Genomic DNA, 25,421 nt, shown 5'->3' with positions numbered 1-25,421 from the left:
TCGAAGGCTTTTTTGAAGTCAAGATATATGACATCAATCTCTTCTCCCTTGTCCAGGTGATAGATCACCTGGTCATAGAAGGAAATGAGATTTATCAAGCAAGACCTACCTGCAACTAACCCGTGCTGGCTATCCCTCAGCATGTTGGCATTGGCCAGTTCATTAAGGATGGCCTCTTTAATAAACTTTTCTAAGACCTTGCCCAGGATAGAAGTCAAGCTGATGGGCCTATAGTTAGCCGGATCCACTTTCCTCCCCTTCTTGAAGATTGGCACCACATTGCCAATAAACAGTTGGCACGACATTGCCGATGAACGGTGCATCTTTCTTTACTCTTTCTGCATGCAAATTACTGAACTTGCCTTTATTGGCTTAATTGAATACCCATGTTTACGTTAGGTTATACTGGGTTAATTAAATACCCATGTTCACATTAGGTTATACCTAAAAACCCAGTTGCTTTCTTTGTTTATTATTAGGTGAGGACTCTTTGGGGGCAAAATTCTGCTTTGCTGCTAAGGTGTCTAAGTGCCACTGACATCATTTAAGGTGCCCAAGTCACAAAATAACATTCTGCCTCACCCCATTTAACAGCCCGAATAATACCACAAGGTCCAAGTTTCTTAAAGGATTAAGTTTGTACTACTGTGCACGCTCAGAAGTGATTCATTGCAGCCATGAAGGTGCCTATAACTCCATTTATGCTGTGCTGAAAATTGGGGCCCTGCCAGATGTTACACTTAAGACACGATTAGCCTGCTAATTGTGCTGTAACCCCTGCTACATGTTCAAGGAATTAATGGCATGACCATAGAGGAAACCAGGCACAAAAATATTCCACAAAAAATGTGTAGTATTTTTTGTGGCTGGTTTCCATTGCACATATGGTAGGAACAAACTAGAGCTGGTTCTAGATGCCTGTATGGTCCCTGGGTTGGGATTGCCAAACAGGTGATTGTTGGTCACAGCTCTGGAACTGCACTGGAGCCAATTCAGCTAATTGTCAAGTCCAAGCCCCAGGACTGCTTTAGTTCAGGTTGGGCCGCAGGCTCATCTTTTAATTAGCTGATTCAGGGGGAGCATGGGATCATGATCCTCTCTGCATGGGCAAGTAGTAATTGCGTCGTTGGGATCTGATTCCTGATCCCAGAATTCTTTGTTCTGTCATACACACCAGAGGATGCAATTTTTGGGATCAAGGACAGATTCCATTGCACCATTAAATAAATGTTTGCCAGTCCATTTCATTGTGGAAATGTAAAAACGCTGTGCATACTCCTGATAGTATAATGGACTGCAAACTGTTGCTAGCAACTGTTTGACACTGCTTGCAGACGGTGGCCGCTTTTGCCTTGTAGCCAAGGCACTTGCCTGGGACATGGGAAGGTCATGGGATGGGATTTAAACCCTGATCTTCATCCATAACCAGAGAGTGTTCTGACCACCAGACCATGGGCCAGGGAGGACTATGACTCCCTTCTGTAAAGGCCAGGCCACTGGGGAGCCAAGAGGGAGGGTGGCATGGGGGCAGAAGGACAACAAGCTAGAAGGAGCCTAACTGTGGCTTGAGTAACGCTTACTTCCAGTATTGTTTGTCCATGTTGCATTACAGAGCCATAGGAAGAACTGTGTAAACAGCACTGAAGCAGAGGTCATATTTCCTCACAGGCTGTTTTACTTGCTTGAAAACTCCTCCCAGTAGGATTTGAAACCTCCCCCCAATAGGGTTAGAATAGACGTTCATACTGTACTATTTGGAAAACCTGCTAGTGGCAATGCTCATTGCTTTTACATGGAGGAAAGGACTGTTGGCAGACATTATCTAGAATCCTTAACCTTGTGTTCCAGGGTTTGGAGAGAGGAAAAGAATACTTGATAGACTGTCAGTAGCAAACCTCAATGGTACCAGCTTTTCTTTCAAAAGAATAAAGCCCACATGTACAATAATGCCATAGTACTCCAGATTTCCATCAACTTAAGTGATACATTTGGCATTAAGTAGTCACTGGGTAAAATGATATGACCAATTGTGGGAGCAGGGACTAGAACCCTTAACTTGCCCCTTGCCAGGGAATGACCCTCTTTCCTGGGCCACTGAATGAAGCTGCCGTCTGGACTTGGGACTCTTTCCCTTTTGGCTATCCAGTGCTAACTTCAGTAGGAGAATGGTGGAAGGTGCCTATAGCTCGATGGCTGAAGCACTTTAGAAGAGGTGGTCTTAACCCATCAAGGGAGGCTGACAGCTCAGATCTTCCATGTTCAAGGGAAGTCTTTGAACTACTGGGCCAGGGCTCAGCAACCTACGACTCTTAGGCTTCGTCTGGCCTGCAGATGTGGAGCCTCTGTGGCATTTGGTGGTGGGGGTTGCAGTTTTAGATGCTTACCCCATACTACCATGGGGATGAATGCTAGTGGTGGTAGAGACCTTGTGCCCACTCATCTGCACCTGACCCAGCGTGGGTCACTCTGGCCCACAGCCAGAAAATTTATCTACCCTGGCACTAGGCTATTTATGGAGAGGTGGAGATTTATGTTGAAGTGTCTTCTATCATGTATGTAGGTGCAGTCATCCTTGTCTTCCATGCTCAGTTCAGAACCCCTTCTAAGATGTCTGTATTGCACAGTCAGGAGGCAGTGGAATTCCAACTAGATGGATGCATCTTAGGACAGGTTAAAGCTCCCCGATGAAATAAATGGAAAGTTATGTGGCTTCTGGGTATTAGGAGGAACTGTCTCTGGAGGTGTGTAAGTGGTTTCCATTAAAATGAATGCGAGAGTTGTGAAATTCTGCCGGGTAAAGTAGCATTTGCCTCTGGGGGAGTGCACTAGCTTCTTATTGAAAGTATAGGAGAACAAGAACGTTTATACATGTACTCCCTGAGTGTGGGGGTGGCACTTTAATTAGAGCGGCTTGAGAGCCACTGTAATTAAAGCACCCAGAGTGTCTCATGAATCAGTGTCCCTGTACTGAAAAATGGCAGCGGAGGCGAGCTCGTCAAATAAACTTTAGTTAAAGCTCCCCCACCACCGTTTTTCAGTGCAGGGATGCTGATGCACGAAATGCTGGAGTCTGCTGGAGTGTGGTAATTACCACGCACCAGCAAATTCTATTAATTACAGTGCATCGGAGCAGCCTCACTGCTCATATATAGGCATCCTAAGTGTCCACACAGGGTATATAGCAGCATTTCCCAACCTTTTGGTTTCAGTGGCACACTTACTGGGCCTCTCCTAGCACACCAGCTGACTGACTGCAGAGCTGGGGGGTGGGCGGTGAGCGGCTGGGCATGGAAAGAGGCTGGGGGGGACTGGGGTGGCGCAGCTGAACACAGCGAGTGGATAAAAATCACTGGCTGGAGCCACGTCCCCGGTCTCTGTCTGTCTGCAGTGGCAGCAGGAGGTAGGTGTGGCTCCAGACATCCAGCCAGCAGGGGGTGTGGCTCCAGGCCAAAATTCTGCGACACACCTGCAAATGCCTCATGGCACACCAGTGTGCCATGGCATGCCGGTTGGGAAACGCTGGTATATAGAATTGCATCTTGTTGTATTAGGTTGGAGAAAGGACAGACTAAGTTGAAGACATCTTAGCAGGGATATAGAATTAATTTAGCCCTGAGAGTCTAAGGTGGCAAATGCACACACAGCTGTCTCCCCTGTCAGTTCCTGAGATGACTTCTCTTCAATGAGTCTTATATCCATATTTATACCAAGTTGCTTTATAAGTAAAACAATAGGACTTGTTTGCAGATAGGCAGTAAAATGGACAGGGTTTTTATATTGCTTATTGCTAAAGATTTACAGCTATAGGCTGCAACTCTTCTAGGTAGTAATCAGCCTTGGCTGGAGGCAAAGGAACAGAGGAAGAGGCCATGTTGGGAACCAACTTTGTTTGGTCAGAGGCAAGCAGCAGTGAGCAAAGGCAGCACTGAAGTGAGACTTTTGTGGAGTGAGTGGGGAAGAGCAACAAAACTAGAGGCAAATTTGGAAAATTTAACTCTACAAAGTTCCCAAGATAAGTGGAGCTAGGACTAGAACTCAGAAGCCTGATGCAGCTGTTAAAAAGAAGACCCAACGTGACAAATGTCTGCAAGAATTTGTCATGAGACTAGAGAGAGGAGGGGCTTAAAAGTGCTTCATTTCTCCTTATATGAGGACTGTTATCTGCCTCTAGGGAAAAGTAAAAAGTGAACCAGTGTTCTGGGTCACTGCACAGAGCTGCAGAAACTGAACCTACTGTTAGAAATGCAATATTTATTCATGCCTGCCTAGAAGGATGAGAGGAATTGGGCATAAATTCAAGTAAAAGGCTTTTACTCTCACTTTTTACTGTTAAGCCAATTAATCAGGACGGAAAAAAATAGCATATGTTGCAGCACAAATAAAGCCAGTTTTTCAGAATGCTGTTGGCTATTGAAGGGAGAGAGTGAGTCACGCTTTGATCAGCATTGGTTTGAAATCATGTCTGAACAAGCTGAAAATCTTAGCAGGGCTGGGAAGGTTGAAACAGGGCCATTCATCACTATTAACAACAGTTTTGTGGTTCAGATAAAGCATGTTCAAATTAATTTGAGCAAAATTAAAAGAAGCTTTAAATGATGCCACAATGTTTCATGTTTAAGATAGGGCTCAAAACATGTTCCCAACATCTGCTTGCTTGAGGCTAAGCTGCTTCCTACAGACTTAGTACACTGGATCCCATAGGCCAGTTGCCCGCTGCTGCCTAAATAGTATAGGAGACTGTTAAGAAAAACAGTATAAAGACTGTATTCCCAGAGTGTGGATATTGCTTGTGGAGGAAGGGGAGGAAGTAATGGATGCGAAACTCTGCAACTTAATTGCCAAGTCCTGTCTTCAGCTATTCCCAATTAGTCTCATCTGCAGGTAAGTCAGGGACCTAAGGCCTTGTTACACATTAATTTTAGGCAGCTGCTGTAGCTCTTAACCCCTAGATCCTGCTGTACATCTAGGGGTGGCAGGACAGGCCACAAGCACCATGGCCTGTGCTGCCTGCCAGGTGGGGCCAAGGGACCCACTGTGGGCTGGACAAAATGCCCTGGTGAGCCAGATTTGGCCTGCAGGCCTATTTTTTTCCCACCCTTGCCCTAGGTTGTCCACACATTAATATCTGAAACTAGTTTAAAGCACACTTTAGACTGCCCCAGGGTATCTCTGATTTGTTTTACCCAACCCGTGTTCCATTAATGTGTGGCCACTCCCCACAGGTGAGCTGCCCATGTTGCAGTTCTCCAGCATCCTAGGATGCAGTGTCCTCTTTCCCACCTTCCTGTTCTGTGTGGACAAAGTTCCACCCCCTGAATTCTGCTGTTCAGGGGTCACTTCTGGCACTACACCAACTCCTTTTCCTGTCTCTGGTGGTGTGACCTTCCTGCCCCCAGGGGTGGAACACTGTGCAAGCAGCCTGTGGAGCACGTGCTAGCTAGTCAGGTCACAGGGCATGAACGGGTCCAGGAGTGGGATCTGGGGTGGGTGGGGAGGAACAAGGTAGGGGGCTGGATTGGGTCCCTGTGAGCTGGTAACTCCCCCAGAAGCGCCTGCCTTCATTGCTCCCACCCCCCAGCCAGCCTGGGAAGCATGACCAGCACCCCTCACAACCCAAGCCCAAATCCAAATTTATTAAAACATGAATGTGACAGGGCACCTTTGGGTGCCTGCCACTCAAAAGGGCAAGAGTAGGCAGCAGAGGCAGTTTGCAGGTGGAGGCACTCCCCAATCAGGAGTCACATGGGCACCAGGAGACTGCCTGACTGGGGAAGAGAGTTCAACTGTTAGCAATAATAGCAGGCTTGAGCATGAAAGCCAGTAGCAGTTGCTGCAAGCTGCTGGAGGCAGAACATCGCCTGGGTAGAGCTGCTGCTCAGAAACATCTGGAGGACACGGTAGGAACTATGAGAATGGCAGGAGGTTTCTAGTCCTGGGCATGACTTAAAACTACACCCAGCTGGGGGTGGATGGGGTGGTGGGGCTGCTTGTGGCATGGCAGCTCCCAGAAAATGCCACACCTGTGCCTCCCCAGTGAAGGGTGAGTATGGGGCACTAGAAAGCCTCAGCCCCTGCTGTCTTGTGGGTTACCCCATGAAGGGGAAAGTTTAGGGGAGCATGCCCCAATAGAAAAGCAACAGGAGTCCAGGCCCATTGCATGGGGCCTGGGGCATGGGTTAGTTGACAGATGCCTGAGGACCAAAGGGGCATATTGCCCAAAGGGTCCAGGTATGTCAAGAGACGCCTGAGACTTGCACAGCTGTAGGCTGAGTTAGTGGGGCCCAGGTAAGTTGTCAGATACCTGAGGTCCAAAGGTCCAGTGAGGGCTAGTAGGGTCCAGGTAAGTCGCCAGATGCCTGAGGCACAGAGACTTCAGCAAAGGGGCTGAGCAGAGTGATAGGGACCTAGCGGTGGTGTAGAGTAGGGCCTAAAGATGGCCTGAAATGCTGTACACAAGCCGTTCAGAGTAGTGGCAGCCAGCAGCAGTGTAGAGTAGGACCTAAGACGGTCTGAAGGGCTGCACCAGATGCTGACCAGGATAGCTATACCCAGTAGCAGTGTAGAGCAGGACCTGAAGACAGTCCAAAGTGCTGCACAGAAGCTGACTGATACAATTAATGTAGGGAAGTCCTAGTGAGGGTCATTAGTTAAAGGCACAGGCATGAATTAAAGGCCCAGGCACATCCAAAGATGCCTGAGGCCTAGTTTAGGCCAGAGGTCATAGTGGCCCAGTAAGGGACTGGAGGAGTAGTTGAACACACGGTGTGGTGGCAGAGTGTCAACATGCCCCAGGGTGGAATGAGTGTCCCAGTGAGACTCTGGAGCATGGGTTGGTGTGAGGCATTGTGCAATATGGATACCATCTGCAAGTCATGGTCCATGGTGTAGGGACGGTACGGAGCCATGGATAATGCCCTTGGCATTGGGCTTTAAAATGGGCAGCCTCCTGCTTAAAACTAAGTAACCTATTGTTTACATCAAGGTGTGGCAGGCAAGTGTAGGAGGGCAGACTGCCCAAACAGGGAGGTGGACCAGCCTGGTGCCCGGCCATGAGAGCTACCCTGTTACAATGAGACTGTGGCAGTGCATCTTTGGTGCTTGCCACTTTAATGACTGAGGCAGGCAGACAGCCATCAAGTGTCTGATGAGGGCGGCCATTTTCAAACAAAGGCCAGCCGGGCAGAGTCAGCAGTTAGCTGCTTGCAGCCGAGGGAGCAGCACCATCCAGCTCCCTTGTGGTGTGGAACATCCTGGAGGTAAGGGCAGGAGCTAAGGGGATGGACTGGGGAGGCTCCTGGTTCTGGACATGACCTGAAACTGCATCCTGCTAGGGAAGAGTGGCCTGGGGGGGCTCCCTGTGGCAAGGGAGTCCCTAAGAAATGCCAGACAAGTTACCTCCCTGGTGAAAGGTGAGGAGGGGTGCCTCAAAACCCCAGCCCCCACAACTGGGTGGGTAACCCCGTAGTAGGGCCCAAGAAGGCAGACCCATATAAGAGAGTGGGCGAGCAGTGCGAGAGCCTAGACAAAACCCTCAACTGGTCAGTGCTGGGGCCAGGACCAGGATGGTCAAAAGGGGCTGGAGTACCCACCATGAGGGACGCCTAGAGCCGGGGGCCTGGGGTTTCGACTGGCCTGGAGGTGGGCCAGGGCCGGTGTGGCCCATGGTCCCAGAGGAGAGCCACACCTGAGAGGGAAGGTCTAGGGAGCTTCCTGTCCTGAGTGATGGCAGGGATTGAGGCTGCCTGATCAGTAGGGATCTAGTTGGGGTCCAGACTAGAGTCTAATAGGGTTTAGTATGGGGCTGGAGTCATTAAGAACTTATGATGCCATCATAGAGACATGGGCCACGGTGTAGGGAAAGTTTGATGCTGTGGATAGTGCCCCTTGGCATCAGGGTAGATAATAGGCAATCTCCCGCATTTACCAGCAGTTTATTGTAACAGCAACATTGTGGCAGGAGAGACTGGGCGGACTGCCCTATGTAGACAGGTGGGCGAGCTGACTTGAGATGTGGCCCTAAGCTTGCCACATAGACCTTCTTTAATTTACTTCCTCTTTTTTCTTTTTATTTCATCCTTCAGTGTCTGGCTGACTTCATTTCACCACTCCAACCCACCCCCAATTCCTTTCCACCTCCCATTTCATTACCCACCCCATCCCATTGTGCCTAGCCAGATCTCTCCTGTCACTAAGGCACCACATCAGGACATTCCTCTAACCCTGTGTCTCTTGCAGGTGTCCTTCCACTTTCTTCATGTTTATCTCCCTGACTGAGCTGTTTGCTCGTGTGTAGATCAAGTGACCTGCAAGCTATCACTTTGATCCCTGACTTTAAACCCATTGCTGTCATCTAGGTAGCAACTAATTAGTCACAGATGGCCCATCTCTCTTAAAAGGTCTTCCCACCCAGTGACAAAGGCCTGGCCCATTTTCACCAACTCACAGGCCACTTCTGCTATTTTATCTTCTATTTTGTCCCCTGCTATGAAGCTGACTTGGTGCTAGTGGCTCCAACTTCACATTGGCCAGTCTCAGCTTGCCTTGTCTTTTACTGATCACCTTCTGCCACTCTTCTTTTGGTGCAAAGGCCTTGATTTTTCCATCGGTTTGCTTCCTGCTTGGTCCCTGTGGTCTTGGATTCTTCTTGGCTCATTTGTTCTGATGCTTGGACATTGATGGCCTCTGGTCTGGCTACAAGGGTCATGTGCTGTATTTCTCATTCTGGTGCATCAGCTGTTTGCTTGGTTCTGTTGGTCTTCTAGGCCTCCTCTGCATTGAGTCTCTCTCTAGACTGTCATCCCTGCCTTATCTTTGTTTGCATCATGCACAGGGTGAAATTGGGATAGGGAAAGGAAGCAATAGGGTTTGAGGATCACTGTTTTGTCCTGTACTCCTCAAACCTTTGGAACATCAGGAAGCTGAGTGCCACTCAACCTGCCTTCATGACCTGATTTTACACTTGCCCTGGAGAAACTGCAAAGAAGTTTTTCAAGTCATAGTTAAGGAGTATGTCCTATGTGAAGAACTTGGAATAACAACATATTTCATCATCAAAAGCTGAAAGGAATAGTCTTTCAAGTGTTATTGGACAAAAGTATACAGCTATTGTGTCCTTTCTCTCTGTTGTTTATAAACCTGAAGTACTAGAATTTCAAGTAAATCAGGGGAGGGTTTGTGTGTGTGTACACATTTATATGTATTTATAGAAAGGAAAAGAGACTGAATAATCTGAACAGTGTGCATTTAAAACTTATTTGGTTTCTAAAACTTTATTTTTAGGCCAAAATTTTAAAAAGTGACTAGTTCTGGAGCTCTCAATTTTTGGGTGCTCAACTGAGACATCTGTCTGACTTTCATGAAATGTTCAGCATCTGCCCTTAAAACAAATCAGTTATTTTTATAGTGTCTCAGGTTGGGCACTTGGAATCACCAGTTACTTCTGAAAAATTTATATAGAACATTTAACATAAGGTAGAAGACTTGTAACCATCCCAATAGCTAAAAATTTACTTTGCTTTTGTTGTTGTTGCTTATCTGAGGTTGACACACATATCTGCCGAAACTTGTGCTGCTAACTAATTTGTTTTTTATGACACGTTTTTAGGTATTCCTTTGCTGTAGCCATAGGATACCTCACATTGTGCCACATTAGCCGACTATGCATATTCCATTATGGTATTCTTACTACAGATTTCTCTGGGTGAGTATTTAAGCTGAATGCTGTTATTTATTATTAGAGTTGTTTAGGCTCTTACTTCAGTACATTTTAGAAGTGTGCCAGGATATTCAAGTGTATTTCTGCAGTTTTGTTTGCTTATACTTTCAAAAAAGGATTTTTTTTCAGAATAATCACTGCACAATCCTACAGTGCCTATCTGTTCTGGGGTTGGGGGAGAGAATCCCTAGGCTGTGGAGTTGCTCTTTGGAGGATGTTTGGATCCCTGGATTGTTTCACTAGAGGAGAAGGGTTGAGCCATCTGCTACTCCCAATGAAGCAGTGAGCCAGGGCTTTACTACTAGCTCATGAAGCCTATTCTGATTGTTTGGGTAGACTGCTACTTTCCTTATTCCTTCTCCAGTAAGAGAGGGTTGCCACTATTGCTTAAAAAGCCCAGGCCTTCTCTTTTCTCTTTTGGCTTCTCTGCTTTTGGGTTACCCCAGGGATCTCTTCTTCCAATCTGGGAAGCTTGGTCGCACATAGGTTTTCCTTTCCTCCAGTAAAACTTGCTTGGGCGTGGGAGGATGGGTCTCTTAGCACATGTAAAAGTAACTGAAGTAGATATAAATGAGGTAAACTTTAGCTGCATTTAAGCCTGCATTGTCATTAAGTTGTTTTTCCCCTTTAACTGGGGCAGTTAATTTAATTAACTGGGAATATAATTTAAATAGTCTACCTTTGTATGCTTTCTTTTTCTTTTCTCAGTCTTGTCCACATAGAACTTGGTTCTACTGTGGAATCTGTGTGCTGGGAACAATTTGCTGGCACCAAAACAGTAAAAGGGGCCTTACAAAAGTTGTGATATCCTGTATCAGAAGAGTGACTAAATCATTACAGATGTTAGCTCTTGCTATTAATCTTACTTCTTGGAACGCAGAAATTTGCTGCATTAAAAAGAAAAGCATAGTCATTCATTTTCTATTAGATATAAACAATCTTTTTTTTTATGAGGGAGGCAGAACATGACTATTACAGTCTATTTAGTATGCTGCAGGTGCCTTTTCTGGGTCTTAGTTTCAGCGGAGGCATAAAAATATAAACACAGGCTATTTCTGTGAATGTGTCTTTATTCCTTTAGATGTATTTAGTCTCCTGGTCTAGAAGGCTTTGAGACACTTGGGCTTTAAGAGGGGAAATGTGTTCATGTATTCAGAGAAACTTAATTTTGTAAGATTTTCTTATGTTTTTTTAAATTACATATGAGCATACTGACACTGAACATGACAAAACAAATAGGTAAATGGGATTGGAATGTTATAGAAGTATGTATGTCAAAGAACATTGTTCATAATGTATATCCAAATACACTGTAATGCATGGTAGATCTACTCAGAGGAAATGTAATTAAATTTCATTGGAGAGGCGGTTGTCCTTCATGGATTCAGGGCTATTGTATGTGCTCTTGATGCCAAAGGGTTGCTCTCATTAATGCTTAGACTGAAGATGATGATACGACTGTAGCTAGCTCAGATAATCTAGGATAATCATCCTCTTCTGGGCTTCAAGCTTTAAACAGATCACTGAGCAATTGTAAAGCTATGTTGAAGGGTCCCTACCTTAGAAAATAGACATAAAATACATGTTTTGTTTTTGAAATCTGAAGAATAAGCAGGTAAACAAACTCTGTTAGTTTTTTACCTTGGGTCACAGGATTTTCTAGCAGCTAGACACCAGAAAGTGTTTTCTTGGAGTGCAGTCTATGTGACAGCAAAGAAGCATCTGTCTTCTAATTCTAATATTCTCAGCCTTCCAGTTTTACTATTTGGCTTGTCATTTTAAATGAAGGTATTCAGGGTGTTTCTACCAAAATGTACGGATGCCTGATTTTTGCATTCACCATCTTTTAACTTACACTTGCAATGCATTTTTGATCCCATAATAATGGGTAGGTATGTTTTGTTCTGTTTTGTTTTGTTTTTTTTCCTATTTTCGGAGCAGGAAATACCTGTGGAAGGACAATTGGTAACTTTCAAGTCCATTTTATGTCTTAAAATAGAAAATAATGCATCTAATTTTATATCATTGTTAGGGACCTACCAAAATCATGATTTTTGCGAAATCTGGTATTGCCCAATAAATCTGGCATGCCTGTGAAATTTGCTGGGAGGAGCGTGCGAAGACTTACTGAAAATAAAATGCTGGATCCCCAGAGGGAGCCAGTAATCCTCAGGGTACTATGGCAGCCTGCTCAGGAGGGAAGTGGCGGGGGGCCTGCCCACTTAAAGGGCTGCTGGCAAGATGGCTGCCACCCCTACTCCTTGCTGCTGAATGGATGTGAGGACTGCTTGTCATGTGGCACTATCCCTCTCCAATTGGTGACAAGGGGCAGGGCAATACAACAGGCAGCCCTCCCAGCCAATTGGTGGTAAGTGGCAGGACCCCCAAGAGCCCCTTGGCCAATCATGTGTTGGGGGAGGCGCTGTACTCCTCCCATAAAATGGCAGTTGGACCCTGCATTCTGTATGTGAAATCAGGGAGCAGCCACCCTGATTTTAGTAGGTCCCTAATCATTGTAATTAATCTCTTCAAAGACAGGGATAGCAACCATTAGTTTTCTAATAGTGACTATGTTAATTCCTCTAGGGCATGTATACATGAGCATTTAAGTGCGCCTAAATTTAATGCACATTAAATGGGTTTAAGCAGGCGTCTACACGTACAGGCCTTAAAGCGCATTAACATTGTGTTTGGACTGACTTGGGACTGAAGTTAGTCCCAAAGCAGTCCACACACAGTGTTAATGTGCTTTAACTATTCATGCCAAAATCTAATACCTGCATTTGCAGGTATCAAATTTAGGTGCAATTAGCCCAACCTCACCATTTTTAAAGTATATTAAGGGCACGCACATGTCGAGACGTGCTTTAATGTGCCTTAAAAGTCTTGTGTAGATGTTCCCCAAGGAGACCAAAAATAAAGTTGGGACACTGCTTCACACCATGAAGACAACAATAGAGCTGGTTGTGGTATCTTAATAAACATTTTTTGTTGCTGTTGATGAAAAATTAAAAGTCATGGCATTTGCTCATCCTGGTTGAAAAGTCTAAGTTTTTAAGTTTAAAAAAATGAAATCATGAAAACAACTTTTCAGTAACAATTGTTAGTTTTAGTAAACACCTTTTGGATTTTAATTATTTTAAATAGCTGAATGCAGTGTTTTACCTTCAGTTTTGTTTACTTTTTTTTTTTTTGAAAGATGTAAACATTTGTATTGAATTACTTTTGTTAGGATTTTTAGGATTATTTATTTCTTTTTTTATCCTGATTTCTTTTTCTTTTTCTTCTTCTTCTTTTTGCTAAGAGGATTATGCTGGTGAGTTGTTTTGGGTTTCTTAAATACTTTATAACAATGGTAATACTAATATTACATTATCGTCTTTAGGGTCATAGACATGACTGTCAATATAGTAATATTAATGCTATATAATATTACACCTATTAGCAGAGGTGAGCAAGTTTAAAAAAATCAAGTGAATGTGATGCTTTCTAAAGGGCCATGGTAGCAGAGCCTTATGTTATCCTTCTGTGTAGTAAGTCTTGCTTATGACACAGGTTGAGAGGTGGTACCCTTTCAACATAACTGTAAGTGGGTACCATACCGGGTCATTAAGGCTGAGAAGATAAAAGGGGCCAGATGTCATACTACCCACTTAATTTTCTTGTGTGCAGTTGTTTATAGGAACTGGGATGGCTTGACCTTGCTAGCCAATGAACTTCGTAGGTTCAGGACCTTTAGGTCTGGAAAATAGGGAAGGACATGGATCCTAATCAAACCACTTAAGCCTATGGCTAATTTTGTGCACATAACTGATTGGATCAGTGGGTCTTTATACATTGTTATGTAAGTGCTTGAGTTCTTTGCTCAAGTAGGTTCATGCAGTCTTTCACTGGTTGATTACATTTTGGAATTTACCCAGTGTATGACCAAAAATCAGTACTATTTAAAGAATGTCTAATGAAGGCCAGGGAGTACCATACAGATTTTATGTGAAATGTTGGCTACCTTGGTGCCATTCCCATCAGAAGAAATTAAAAAATCACCATTAAAATGGGCAGTAATAGGTACTATTATGTGGAGTCTTGGCGGAAAAGCCAGTGGTTGGATTAGTTTGGAGCTGAACTACCCTCTTATCCTTAAGGTGTAATGTTCCTTTCCTAATATGAGGTGCACTGGCTGGCTGATGTGCAAAATCTTTTGCTTTAACTCTGCTTTACTGCTCTGTAGGTTAATCGGGGCTTCATTTTCTAAGACCATTGGAGCAAAACATTTAATCAGCACTAGCTATATTTGAAAGGGATCAACAGCTTGCTTAGCAAGCCACTTTAAAAATGAACACAATCAAATTTAAATTCTAGAAAAGCCTTTTAAGAAGGTTTTTAGCAGTGAGTGTCATAAGTCAAAGGCTTGACTTCTGATGCTTAATACTCTGTTTTTTTTTTTCCCCCTCCCAGTGGTTTTGTGTCAAGCACAAAAGATAGCCGCAGAGGTACAATAGCCAATTTTTACACAGAAAATATACTTGATGGAAACTGATTCTGCAGTATTTTCTTATTGGTGTACCATATTAAAACAAAGTACAGAAACAGTAAACACTCCCTAGAGTAAACTTGCTTTTTTCCCCCTCTAGAATGGATGAAATCAAATTTATTTCTTTTCCAAGTGTAACTTCAGGGCAGGTAACTCTGGGGACTGAAGTCCTTTACGCACAGACCAGGCACAGAATGGGTTATATTAATAAAAGAAATTACTCTGCTAATATGTTTCTCTTCTGTAAGGGAAAAAAATAGTTTCTTCTGTAAATCCATTTATTGCTTGACAGCATGCTAAGTATATATCTTCATGGGCCTTGACTGAGATCACTTTCTGATTACACATTAATTGTCTAAGAGCCATCAGGTGTTATCTACCAGCCTGCATAAATTCAAACCAGTGAATTAGAATTGGAAAGCTTTATAACCCATTAATATCTTATGAAACGTCTCTAGGAAAAAACTTTTTTCTGAAAGAAAGCTACCTTTGACTGCAAGGAATAATGAAGAAATAATTATCTCATGAAAGCTGTGACTTGCAGTTGTTTAGAATGGTTCTGATTTTTTTTTTTTTTTTTTAAACTTAAAAATGACTTCGGCTTTCACTCATGAAACAAACTGGAAACCAATTGATGTATGAAAAACTCAGCCCTGTATTTTCACGTGCATGCTTCAGGATTTTCAGGCTTACACTGAAAACAGAAGTAACAGATTACTGCAGATTGCATTATTTCTGGCATGGTAATAAAGTCAAGGAATCTGGACAATTAAACAAGAGAACTTGCCTGTGTGAGATTTTTACTTCAATTCCAAGATGAAGTAGACAACTTAAAAAAAATGTTTGTTAATGCTGGTCCACATTACATGTTTTGCCAACAACCACACAGTTAGTGAAACTGTCAGTGGAACTGTTTTTAGATATGGCGGGCTAGACTGTTCAGTAGTATTACCTAGAACAAATTGGGCTCAGTTTGTTTGATCGATTTTATTTTTCTAGAGCACTGTACCTAATCCCTTGGAAAAGCCAGGAGTATACTGATTATAACATGACTTGTTCCTCTTGGCTGTACTAATGAGGCAGGCTGGTTGCAAAGTGTGTTTGCATGAACATGTTTAAATCATGTTTAAAAATATTTTAACTAATGTGGTAGGCAGATCTAATTAGACCTCAGAGGTTTTCTGACTATTATTCAAAATGGTCTACTGGTATTCCCAGCGTGTCACTGTGTCTTAGCTTTGGCGACTTCCTCTGCAGTATTTTTAACCTCCTGTAAAAGTGGTGTTCCCATGCTGGTTGGGACAGGATGAAAGCAGTATGAATGTTCTGGTTGGAGGATAAACTGAAAGGAAGTTTTCCACCTTCCTTAAGAAGGTTACCAAATAGTTTAGATCAGGCTGTCCAACTTCTAAGCAGCCAGGGGCTGCACCAGTGTTGGCTTAAGGCTCCACAGGTGCCCCCACCTCTGTTGCATTGTGTCCATGCAGGCACCCTCAGCCACGGAAGCCTCCAGTGCTGTAGACTATGTTGCCTGGCCTTGGACAGGAAGCAGAATCTGGAGGAGGGAGAAGCCCAGAAACCCCAGCTGCTGCTGCAGCTGGAACAATAGGAGGAATGCCAGCTGGGTGGGAGCTTGGTGGCCACAAATTATCCTTTTGTTAGTTGGATAACCCCAGTCAAGAGGTTATTGGGTTAGTTTGAACAGTGGAGGCTACTGAGCTATTCTAAGGCTCTGTTTTTCCTTCTTGTAATGTCTTTTTATATTTCCTGACTTAGTCATTTCTATATCAAACATGCTGAACATATTGCCTGGGTAGAACAGTATGACTTCTATTGTTTTCCCATAAGTGGTTTCCCTTTCAAGATTGTGTTGTTTTTTCAGTATAGGGATGCAAAATAAATACATTTTTGTGAAAGGTTGCCTCATTTGGGGTTCAAATTTAAGGGGGAGAGCTTGTCATTCTTTTCACATTAAACTGACTTACTTTACTCAGTGCCCATATATTATCTATATTATGACTAATAAATTCCTGATATCGATAAAGAAAGATTCTCTCCTATTTTCTCTGTGTTCATACACTGGGGCGTTTTAACAAAGGCTGTTTTTGTGCATGCCGTTTTAATCTGCGCTCCTGAATGCTTGCATTGTGGTATTCATATTCATTAGCTTAGAGTAGGAGCTCCAGTTTTCAAAGGCAAGCACTTAAATTTTAGGTGTACACTTTTGATTCTAAAGCATATGATTTAAAGTCGCCCACCTGAATGTTTCTGTAAAATGCTTATCACTGTCAAGAAGGATGAATGATGCAGTTTTCTTTTTAAAAGGAAAAAGGATGTTGAATTAATTTCAACAGCATGGCCAGCTCTGACCATCACCAGGCTTATTTTGCATTTGAAAATTGTTTTGGTTGCGCTTTCAAATGAAATTTGTGTATACCTGAGAAAAATAAAAACATAATAAAATAAATATTTTTTGTTTAAAATGATTGATTTTGAGTAGTGATCCAGTTCTGTTGCAAGTATTTTTCGCTCCAAAATTTTTTATGTACAGTGAGAAATCCGGCCATATTCTGTGTACCAGAAATCTGGTAAATATATTATTAATAGGAAGAGGTATTAATAGTAGCTATAATTTATATAGACATGATTTCTGAAATTATATAGAGGGAATGTTGTTTTTAATTTTAGTAGTAAAAAAATAAAATAGCACGTGGGTTGAAAACCTGACCCGTGTGACGCTTGTATTTTGTTAATGCTTCTGCATTTGGAATTGTTGTGTTGTACTGTTCCTCACTTACTCCAGACCTCTTCTGTATTAATAATTCCGTGTACATATATCCCTTATAAATAAGGTCCTTAAACTATTCCTTAAAGTAACTCAGTGTCTTCATGCTCATATACAATATCCCAGTCACAATATTACAAGTAGTAGTAATGGAGGAGGAGGCAGTGGGCAGAGCAGTGAAGTAGAACTTGGGGCATCTGGGTTCTGTTTTCAGTTCAATTGCTAGCTTCGTGGGTTATATTAGACAAGTCACTTCACTCCTCTGTGCCTGTTTTCTTATCTGTAAAATGGGATTCTGACATCTTTTGTAAAGCACGCTGAGAAACAGTGATGAGGAACTATGTATGATTTTTGCCTAAGAACATTCATTAGGCAAATTTCCTGTCCCCAGAAGCTTAGTTTAAGACCACAACACTGCAAATATATATGAGTAGTGCCACTGGACTTCATAGGACTCCTCATGTGCTTGAAGATGGGCACAACTAGAATGTGTCAATGTTTGCAGGATCAGGATAAGCCCAGTCATTTCAGGGATGAAACTCATTAGAGGGGAGTAGAAGTAAGGGAGAACAAAGGATATATTATAACTGTACCACCTTGAGATGTCAAATCTCACAAGGCTCAAATTTAGTCATTACATGAATGAAAGATTGCCAAGGTGATAGTAATGTATACAATAGTATCGTTTCTTCTGAGTAGGCTTGCCTGGTACTCTGTACTCTGCTGCTGAAGGTACCATGTTTTGAATAAGATCTAAAATAAAGTTCTGAATGTGTCTTGTTGATTAAAGACCTTTCTGCAGTGTTCTGGAGAATTGTTAACTTCACAATCCTGTCCCACTTTTCAGTTTGAATAATTGCATTCTGCCTAGCTCAAGAGGCAGCAACCTTTTCAAGCTGCTGGCTGGAAAAACCCAGCTCCAGTCTGGCATGGACTAGGTGGCTTCTGCAGCATGTTAATAGTGAGGGGTGGGGGGGCAGGTTGCCCATATCCATGCTGGGGCCAGGCAGCTGGGAGATGTGCTGGCGTCGCTTTTCTCAGGCCCCTGCTTACCAGCTGATACATGAGGGCAGCTTCCAGTTGGAGGGGACTTGCTCCACGGCTGGACAGCTGGGAACTTTGCTTGCATTGCTCCTGTTTCTTCCCACTTGCCTCTCCCAGGCCCCTACTTCCCTGCCCATTTGTCTGCATTATGGGCACAACTAGAAGCTGCCTAGCTCCAGCTCAATTCCTCTTCGACTGGAAGCTATCCCACACTGCACGCAGGAAGCAGGGGAGATTGCAGTGGCAATGTGGACAGGACTTCCAGCTGCCTGGCCCCAGTGTGGGCATGGGCAGAGACAAAGCCTTTTGGCTCTGTGGGCCTAATGTGGTGACTTTTTGTAGTTTGGTTGCCAACCCCGGCCTAGCTAGTTTCCTCCTGAAGTTTCAGTGTTTACAGGGCATATTCCATTTTTAGTCGTAAGCAGTAATAACTATAAAATTCGTTGACAAACTGTAAGTGAAAAAAGATCTTTTGTGAGGGTAAACTATTAAAAGCTTACACATACTGATTAATCGTATAGACAGTAAGGCAGGAAGGATTTATATAGTGTGTGAGAAAAGGCTTTCATCACTTTTTGTATCTTTTGTTATAGTCCACTGATGATTGTTACGCAGAAGATCACAACTCTTGCATTTCAAGTCCATGATGGTAAGCAAGTAAACCTCCTGATATTCCTAAAGACAGCTTTGTTTTAGTCTAGACCTTTTTCTTTGGTGCAGTTACATGAGGCGTGAATTTAGCTCAGTGAGTTCCTCTGGTGAACAAGGTCAGTGCTTTGTGAAAAAACCCCCAGTTTTTTTGGGGATTCTTGTGGAATCTAAACCTGCTTGTTATAGGAGAAGAACAAAATGAAACAAAACAAAAACTACCCCCAAAAACAAAAGCCAAGATGCTGCTTTATTTTCTCTGGGTAATCCTCTGCACCTCCAGATAGGGGTGCACAGGTAGTGGATTGGGGCTCTGTCCTGGCCCTGACCCACACTATCACTGCTGCAAAATTCCAGCCCTGGCCCTGGAGCAGCTCCATGCCCAGCCATGCGCCCTGCCAGTGCTGCTTGGGCTGGTCTCCATGGGAACTGTGACCTGCACTGTCACAGCCCCAGTGCTCCTGGGTCTTCATGGAAACGGGCCAGAGCAATGCAGGCAGGGGCTGGTGGGAAATGGAATCTGGCTGCTGGCCAGATTCGCCATTTTGCCCACCCCTGGTCTAGGCGCTAACTCTAATCTCATCTAATACTTGTTTAATACCAGGATAATGCCACTGCCTTCCCTTCAGTTATGCTGGATTTTTGCTGATATGAGATCAAAATCAAATGCAGTGACATGTTTAGCCCGTGGCCAGTACTAGAGACTAAGATAAAATGTTTGAAATACCCTGCCAGTTTAGCTAAAGAATGGCTTAGTCTTGAGAGATGATAGCCTGTAAACTGCTGGGGATAGGTTATAGCTTCTATCCAGAGCAGGGGCAACCGGAATGATAGGTAAGAAAACAAACATTGCCTCTAGGCCCTTGCATTATTGGGCTGTCACAAATGGTGCTCTTTTCCAGCAGAATGCCTGCTCTCGCTACAGTGCAAGGCTCTTGCATTCCAGTTACAATTATTTTTGTTGTTTGTTTGCATTGCAGTCTCACATAGGGGCTCCCAAGGATCTGTTGCTCATTGCACTGTACAAACAAGACGGTCCCGCCACAGAGAGCTGAATGATTTAAGGCTTAAATAAGGTTTACGCTGTGGAATTTAGTGTTGTATAGAGATACCTCTACCCTGGATACCTGAAGCAGCCTAGCTGCAGCTGTGTGAAGCTTCAAATGGGCTAGCTTGGGTATCTCTACACTAGGGTTGGGTATTTGTCTGGTCAAATAAAATTTGGTCAATTGACTGGTCAACTATCTGTCAAAAATGGTAAATTATTACAAATAGGTCCAAATAACATGCAGAAAAAGCACAAATTTTCCATTAAGAAATGTGTCAAAAAACAATTAAAAAATTGTATTTCTGTCAAGAAAAATACCAAAAAATTGCTTTAATCTTTGATCAGTCAAAAATATGCAGTCAGTTGACTGGTTAATTGACAATATTGACTGGTCAGTTGACCAGCTTGCCAACGCTTCTCTTCACTGTGCTGTAGTCTGCAGTGTTCATGTACCATTAAGTTGTATCCAGTGGGTCACTAAACACATGTAGAGGAGGGTAATGTGTAAGCAGAGGCAGTACCATTAAAAAAAAAAAATCCCAATATTAATTATGCTGATAAGTGCTTATTACCCTGCCAAAGTACATATCTGTGAACTAGGTGAAATGGATGTTGTTTTCATTTCAGATGCTCACAAGTTTCTATCTGAAAATTCATGCAACTGACTCTAAACTGAAACAAACAAATCAAACATTTCAAATAACCTGAACCTGAAGTGTATTTTTTGAAGTACAGGTGCTTTCAATATTTACTAGCAGAGAGGGAGAGAGCATAAAAATAAGCAGTAAAGTGAGGACATTTGTATGGCATGTATTTTGTAGTAAGTTTTTGCTAATGTAGAGAATTAGGAGGCAATAAAATTCCAGTTACTATATATCTATGTCTGTCTATTTGGATTTGCTCCATGAGCAAAAAGTTAGTCTCTTAGTTCGTGCTGGTGAAGATAGAAGACTGCTTTAACTCCTAAAAAGCCAGCTAGTGGCTGTCATGCAGCATTTGTAAGCTTCTCAAATAAATACATTTTTGTGAAAGGTTGCCTCATTTGGGGTTCAAATTTAAGGGGGAGAGCTTGTCATTCTTTTCACATTAAGTTGACTTACTTTACTCAGTGCCTAGATACTATCTATATTATGACTAATAAATTCCTGGTATTGATAAAGAAAGATTCTCTCCTATTTTCTCTGTGTTCATACACTGGGGCGTTTTAACAAAGGCTGTTTTTGTGCATGCCATTTTAATCTGCATGCACAAAAACCAGGAGTTCTGCCTAGTTCTTCATGGGGAGAAGAATCCAAGACAGCTAAAATTCTGCCTATTGGTTCAACCACAATTCTCTACATAAAATTAGCTCAGCCTTTTTGTTGCATATTGAAAAGAAAGAGCAGAATAATGTTTGCTGTTAAATGCATGCTATGAAGTATCCAGTCTGCATAGGGTTACACAGTTTATATAATGATGGTGTCCACTTCTGCATTTCATTACTATGGAGTATTCAGGATCATTGCTGAATGTCACATTAGCCATAAGGGGTTTTGTTTATTAATGCAGTGTTTAACCTCATTAGTGTCTGTTTTGCAACCAAGATGTGGATTTCATGGCTAGGATGCTGTTCCAGGGAAAAAAGGAAAGGAGATTGAGTTGAGACTTCTTGACTTTACGTCCTGAACAACCCCTCTTTTCCCATGATGGGTGCCACTTCTCCCTTGGCCAGTTCTCTTGCTGTGAATTGTTCTGTTCCTCATAAGGAGGCCAGCAGCAGTTTTGTGGTTAATTGGACCAGCAGCTTATGGGAATAGAGATATTATGGAACAGCTGTTAGAAGAAGGCACTGGGAATCAGTGCTGGTGGATGGGTATCAGTGGGCTCACTGTCTATGAGGGAAACTCTTTATGGAAGGTGAAGCTGAAGTAAGGCAGAGCTTCTTTAGAAGAGGAAGAATGAGGAGGAGAAATCTATCCAATAGGAGATGCTGGTAGGGGAGGATCAAGCAGTAATGCACCTTTACTCAGTTGCTCACTGCAGTTCTTTGAGGATGAGCATGCTTAACTGGAGAGATGGAAGCTGAAATAAAGTCCTACTCTTGGTAATGATGAAAAGCAAGAAGGTGTTTGGCTTTCAAACTCTAATAATTTTATGCAGGATATAATCTTTGGGTGTGGGAATTTATTTTCTGAAGGTATTTTTGGAAGAGACATATTTAATTGTATTGTGTCATTGCTTATTATTTATTTTTGCTAGGGATAGGTCGACAAGCTGAGGACCTCACTGCAGAGCAGAGTCGACTTGCTGTAAAGTAAGAACTTAGTTTTTCTAGTTGGTCTTCAATCTCATCTAGATGAGGTTAGGTGGTGGATTGTGTTTGGAGAATGGGGAGCAGAGGGTGTCAATTCTACCCTCTCAGTACCGGGAGATAAGATTTATGTTAGGATGTGCTTCCTCAAGCCATCCAGAGCTAGCTTGCTTTTATACTTATTTAAGCAATTCTCTTCTTTGGGATGATGATGGTATCCCAGTTGCTCATGAATATGGCCATCCTTTCCCACCTGTCCAAATAAACACCAAGAGGGCCCTCATTCAGCAAAGCACCCAACCATGTGCTTAGATCACATTAACTGTAATGGGTGTTTAAAGGGAAGCAACTTTTTTGTCAAAGCATTATCTTAATAAACATATAATTTATTTATACTCTGCTCTGATCTTTAGGCTTTCATCTTCCTTTCACTGTGGCCTGCTGTTTTTCATATTAAAATATGACTTCTCTTATCAGCAACTACATCGTAGCATTAATCCATGTTCAGTTCTGTTTTTCTTTGACCTAGTTTCTAGACACTGATGCACATTTCTTGTTTACCTCTTCACTTTCGAGGCAAAGAGCATAAACTTTGAATGACTGGTCTTAGCACTTAAAAAGAGCTGATGTTGCTTGTCCAGACAAGCATCTTTTTCCCAGTTTATTTTAATTCTACAAGTCTGTAGTTATCAGTTGAAGGTGGGGTTATTTTTGAGTAGAGTGGAAGCAAGTAACTAATATTTAGCTTTGAATTTAATATATGTGAAACTTTGCTTTTGGCCAGAAACATTGGTTGCTTATTTTCTGAGGTTTAACTGTTAGCCATTAGAAAATGATATGCGAATTAAAACTAAAAGTCATCTCTCGAAAAACAAAAGTCTGCAAGGAAGATTTAATATGCTGGACTGCAACTGGGTTCTGTGGTCATAAGATTAACTTTACCTGTTGTTATGATGATATAGTGTTCTATACTGTACTGTATGGGGAAAGTAGCTAACAACATGCCAAAGTTTGAATGTCAGCTGCTGAGAAATTACAAAGAGGGAGTTTTAAATCCTATTTTGTAAGGCAGCCTTTTGTCTTCTTTCCTGTTCTTGGCCTGCTTTGTTTCTCTTTTGCTCATGTTCTCTACATTCCTTCATGCATTACTCATGTCTCTCTGCTCAGTTTTCTAGGCAGACTTGCTATTGTCTGGCAGACACAGTGGCATGACTTTGGCAAGGCTTGTTGGCTTTATCTGTTGCTCAGTATATTAGTGCCTAAAGTCCCTTAGTCATACATTGGGACCCCGTTGTGCTAAACTCTGTTTAAGCAGAGAACATGAAATTACTGGTGGTCCAAAAAGCTTACAAGCTGGACCTTTATCTAGAAAATTTTACTATCAGAGAGAATCTCGGATAGATATCAGTATCTTCAGTAAGGGGCACAGTGAATGCAAAAGGTTGCATAGCTTGAACTGGTTCTGTATTCAGAAAATAAGAGAGCAGCAGATGTGTTACCATTGTTTCATCCTTTCAGCTGATGGTACACATTTAATTAAAAATACTGTCCTTACTCAAATCCAAGGCCTGGCTTTTTCCCCCATTCAACATGGGTGGGGAGGGAGACTTTTTCATTTTGGATTCAAGGACAAGGCGAGGGGCAAATAGTTGTTATGGCTCTCATTTTGGCCCTGAGTCTAGGTCAGGTCCAGAGTCAGTCGCAGCACCTGTTGCCTCCTCCCACCGCTGCTTACTATCAGATGTGACTTCAGCTCCTTTCCCTCCTGAGCACAGAGCACATGGAAGCTGCAACCCCTGTTTGTCTATGCAGCAGTGTCTCAGGACCAGAGCTGCTACCAATGCTCCTGCTACATAGCCAGGCAGGGACTGGAGCTTTCAAGTGCTCTGTGTCCTAGGAGGAAATGGAGCCAAAGTCATGCCCAGCAGTAAGTGGGGTTTGGGGGGGTATGATGTTGGGGAACAGGCAGCAGGAGCACGAGCACCGCAGGGGGGCAGGTAGCAAGAGGTGCAGGCTACAGGAGGTCCAAAAGGTGGGGGAGGGGGCTACTTGATTACCCAGCCATCTGCCTGTCCCACTGCACACCCCTTTTCACTGCTTTCCCCACTGTAGCAGTTGGTGGGGGGGGATGAATTTAAGACAACCCTGCAATAATTAGCTTCTACACAGTGAAAAAATTATAAACTAGTTATACTTTTTGCATTCATACAATCTAATAATTGGGGGGTGGGGTCATCTTAAATTCAAAGTCATCTTGGATTCAGGTAAATGCAGTACATTTTTATACAAAGGTTTAAGTTTACCTTGAGTCTTACATATGTAGATATGTAGTTTTAGCCAGATTAGCTTATCCCTGACTGTCCATACGTGCGCCCAAATGGGGAGTTACCACTGAACTGACCAGTGAGCAATGCACGTGTTTGGGAAGCCTTTGGATCTTTGTGGACCATTGTGTCTTTATGCCATCATCGGCATAAATAAAATGCTACTAATTCCCCTACAAGATGCATGTAGATGGTGTAGGCAGTGTAATTCTACATGTTTTCCTTTCCAATTTGAAAGGTTGCTAATCTAGTCTGAATACAGGTTGTAGCAGAACCTCTTCAATTCCCATTGACGTGGTAGAGATCCATAGTATATTAGAAAACATGAAGAATTGGCAAGCATACTTCTTCCATTGCATTTGGCTACTCAGCAGTTCTTGATCTTTCTTCTTCCTGTCCCTGTACATACTGCAACACTAGACACAGCTTCTCATCTTTGCTTCTTGCTTGTGCTGCTGCCAGTCTTCTAACAACATGCTCCTCTCTCAGCTGGGACAAGCCATTCAAACATCTGAAATACGGGCAGGAAAGAGAGCTCCTCTGAGTATACATGATGAAGGGTCCTGCTTTGTGTGTAATGTCTTAAATATACTCTGTCTGATAATTTACAGGGCTGTGCAAAATATTGCACTGCTACACTTTTAAATCAAATTTTTAGTAAATGACCCATGAAACTTTCTGCCATGTTTTACCTTGTTTTGTTTTGTTGTGTGTTGGATGTTTTGACAGAAGAAGACCTTCTTTACTGGAGTATTTAAGCTATCTTCTCAATTTTATGAGTATCATAGCTGGGCCTTGCAGCAATTACAAGGATTATATAGCCTTCATTGAAGGGAGGCATGTACATATGAAACTTTTAGAAGTGAACTGGAAGCAAAAGGGTTACGATAGACTTCCCGATCCTTCTCCAACTGTAAGTCGTAAAATGCCAAATATTTATTGTAAAGAGCTGGAGAACACTGCTTTGCATGTGACTGATTAATAGTAGCACCTACTTAAAAACATTAAGTTGATTTCTTCTTGGGTATCTTGCTAA

At 42.8% G+C, this 25,421-nt stretch overlaps 1 protein-coding gene across 3 annotated transcripts in view; it reads left to right on the top strand.

Moving 5' to 3' along the window:
- The window catches only part of MBOAT1 (membrane bound O-acyltransferase domain containing 1), a 113,626-nt gene that overhangs the window by 53,952 nt on the left and 34,253 nt on the right, over window positions 1-25,421 (top strand). The window contains exons 4-8 of one of the 3 annotated variants that reach the window (XM_019523386.1): window positions 9,605-9,700; window positions 13,020-13,031; window positions 18,669-18,724; window positions 22,010-22,064; window positions 25,115-25,298. In XM_019523386.1, coding sequence (XP_019378931.1) covers window positions 9,605-9,700; window positions 13,020-13,031; window positions 18,669-18,724; window positions 22,010-22,064; window positions 25,115-25,298 — 403 coding nt within the window. The remainder of the gene's footprint in view (window positions 1-9,604; window positions 9,701-13,019; window positions 13,032-18,668; window positions 18,725-22,009; window positions 22,065-25,114; window positions 25,299-25,421) is intronic. The other 2 variants (XM_019523396.1, XM_019523402.1) reach the window with 2 other exon arrangements.

The sequence above is a fragment of the Gavialis gangeticus genome, unplaced genomic scaffold (genome assembly GCF_001723915.1).
Source record: "Gavialis gangeticus isolate Ggan-Ray unplaced genomic scaffold, GavGan_comp1, whole genome shotgun sequence".
In the NCBI taxonomy this organism is placed as follows: Eukaryota; Metazoa; Chordata; order Crocodylia; family Gavialidae; genus Gavialis; species Gavialis gangeticus.
The sequence above is the reverse complement of the archived record's forward strand: the minus strand, read 5'-3'. Positions and strand labels throughout refer to the sequence as shown.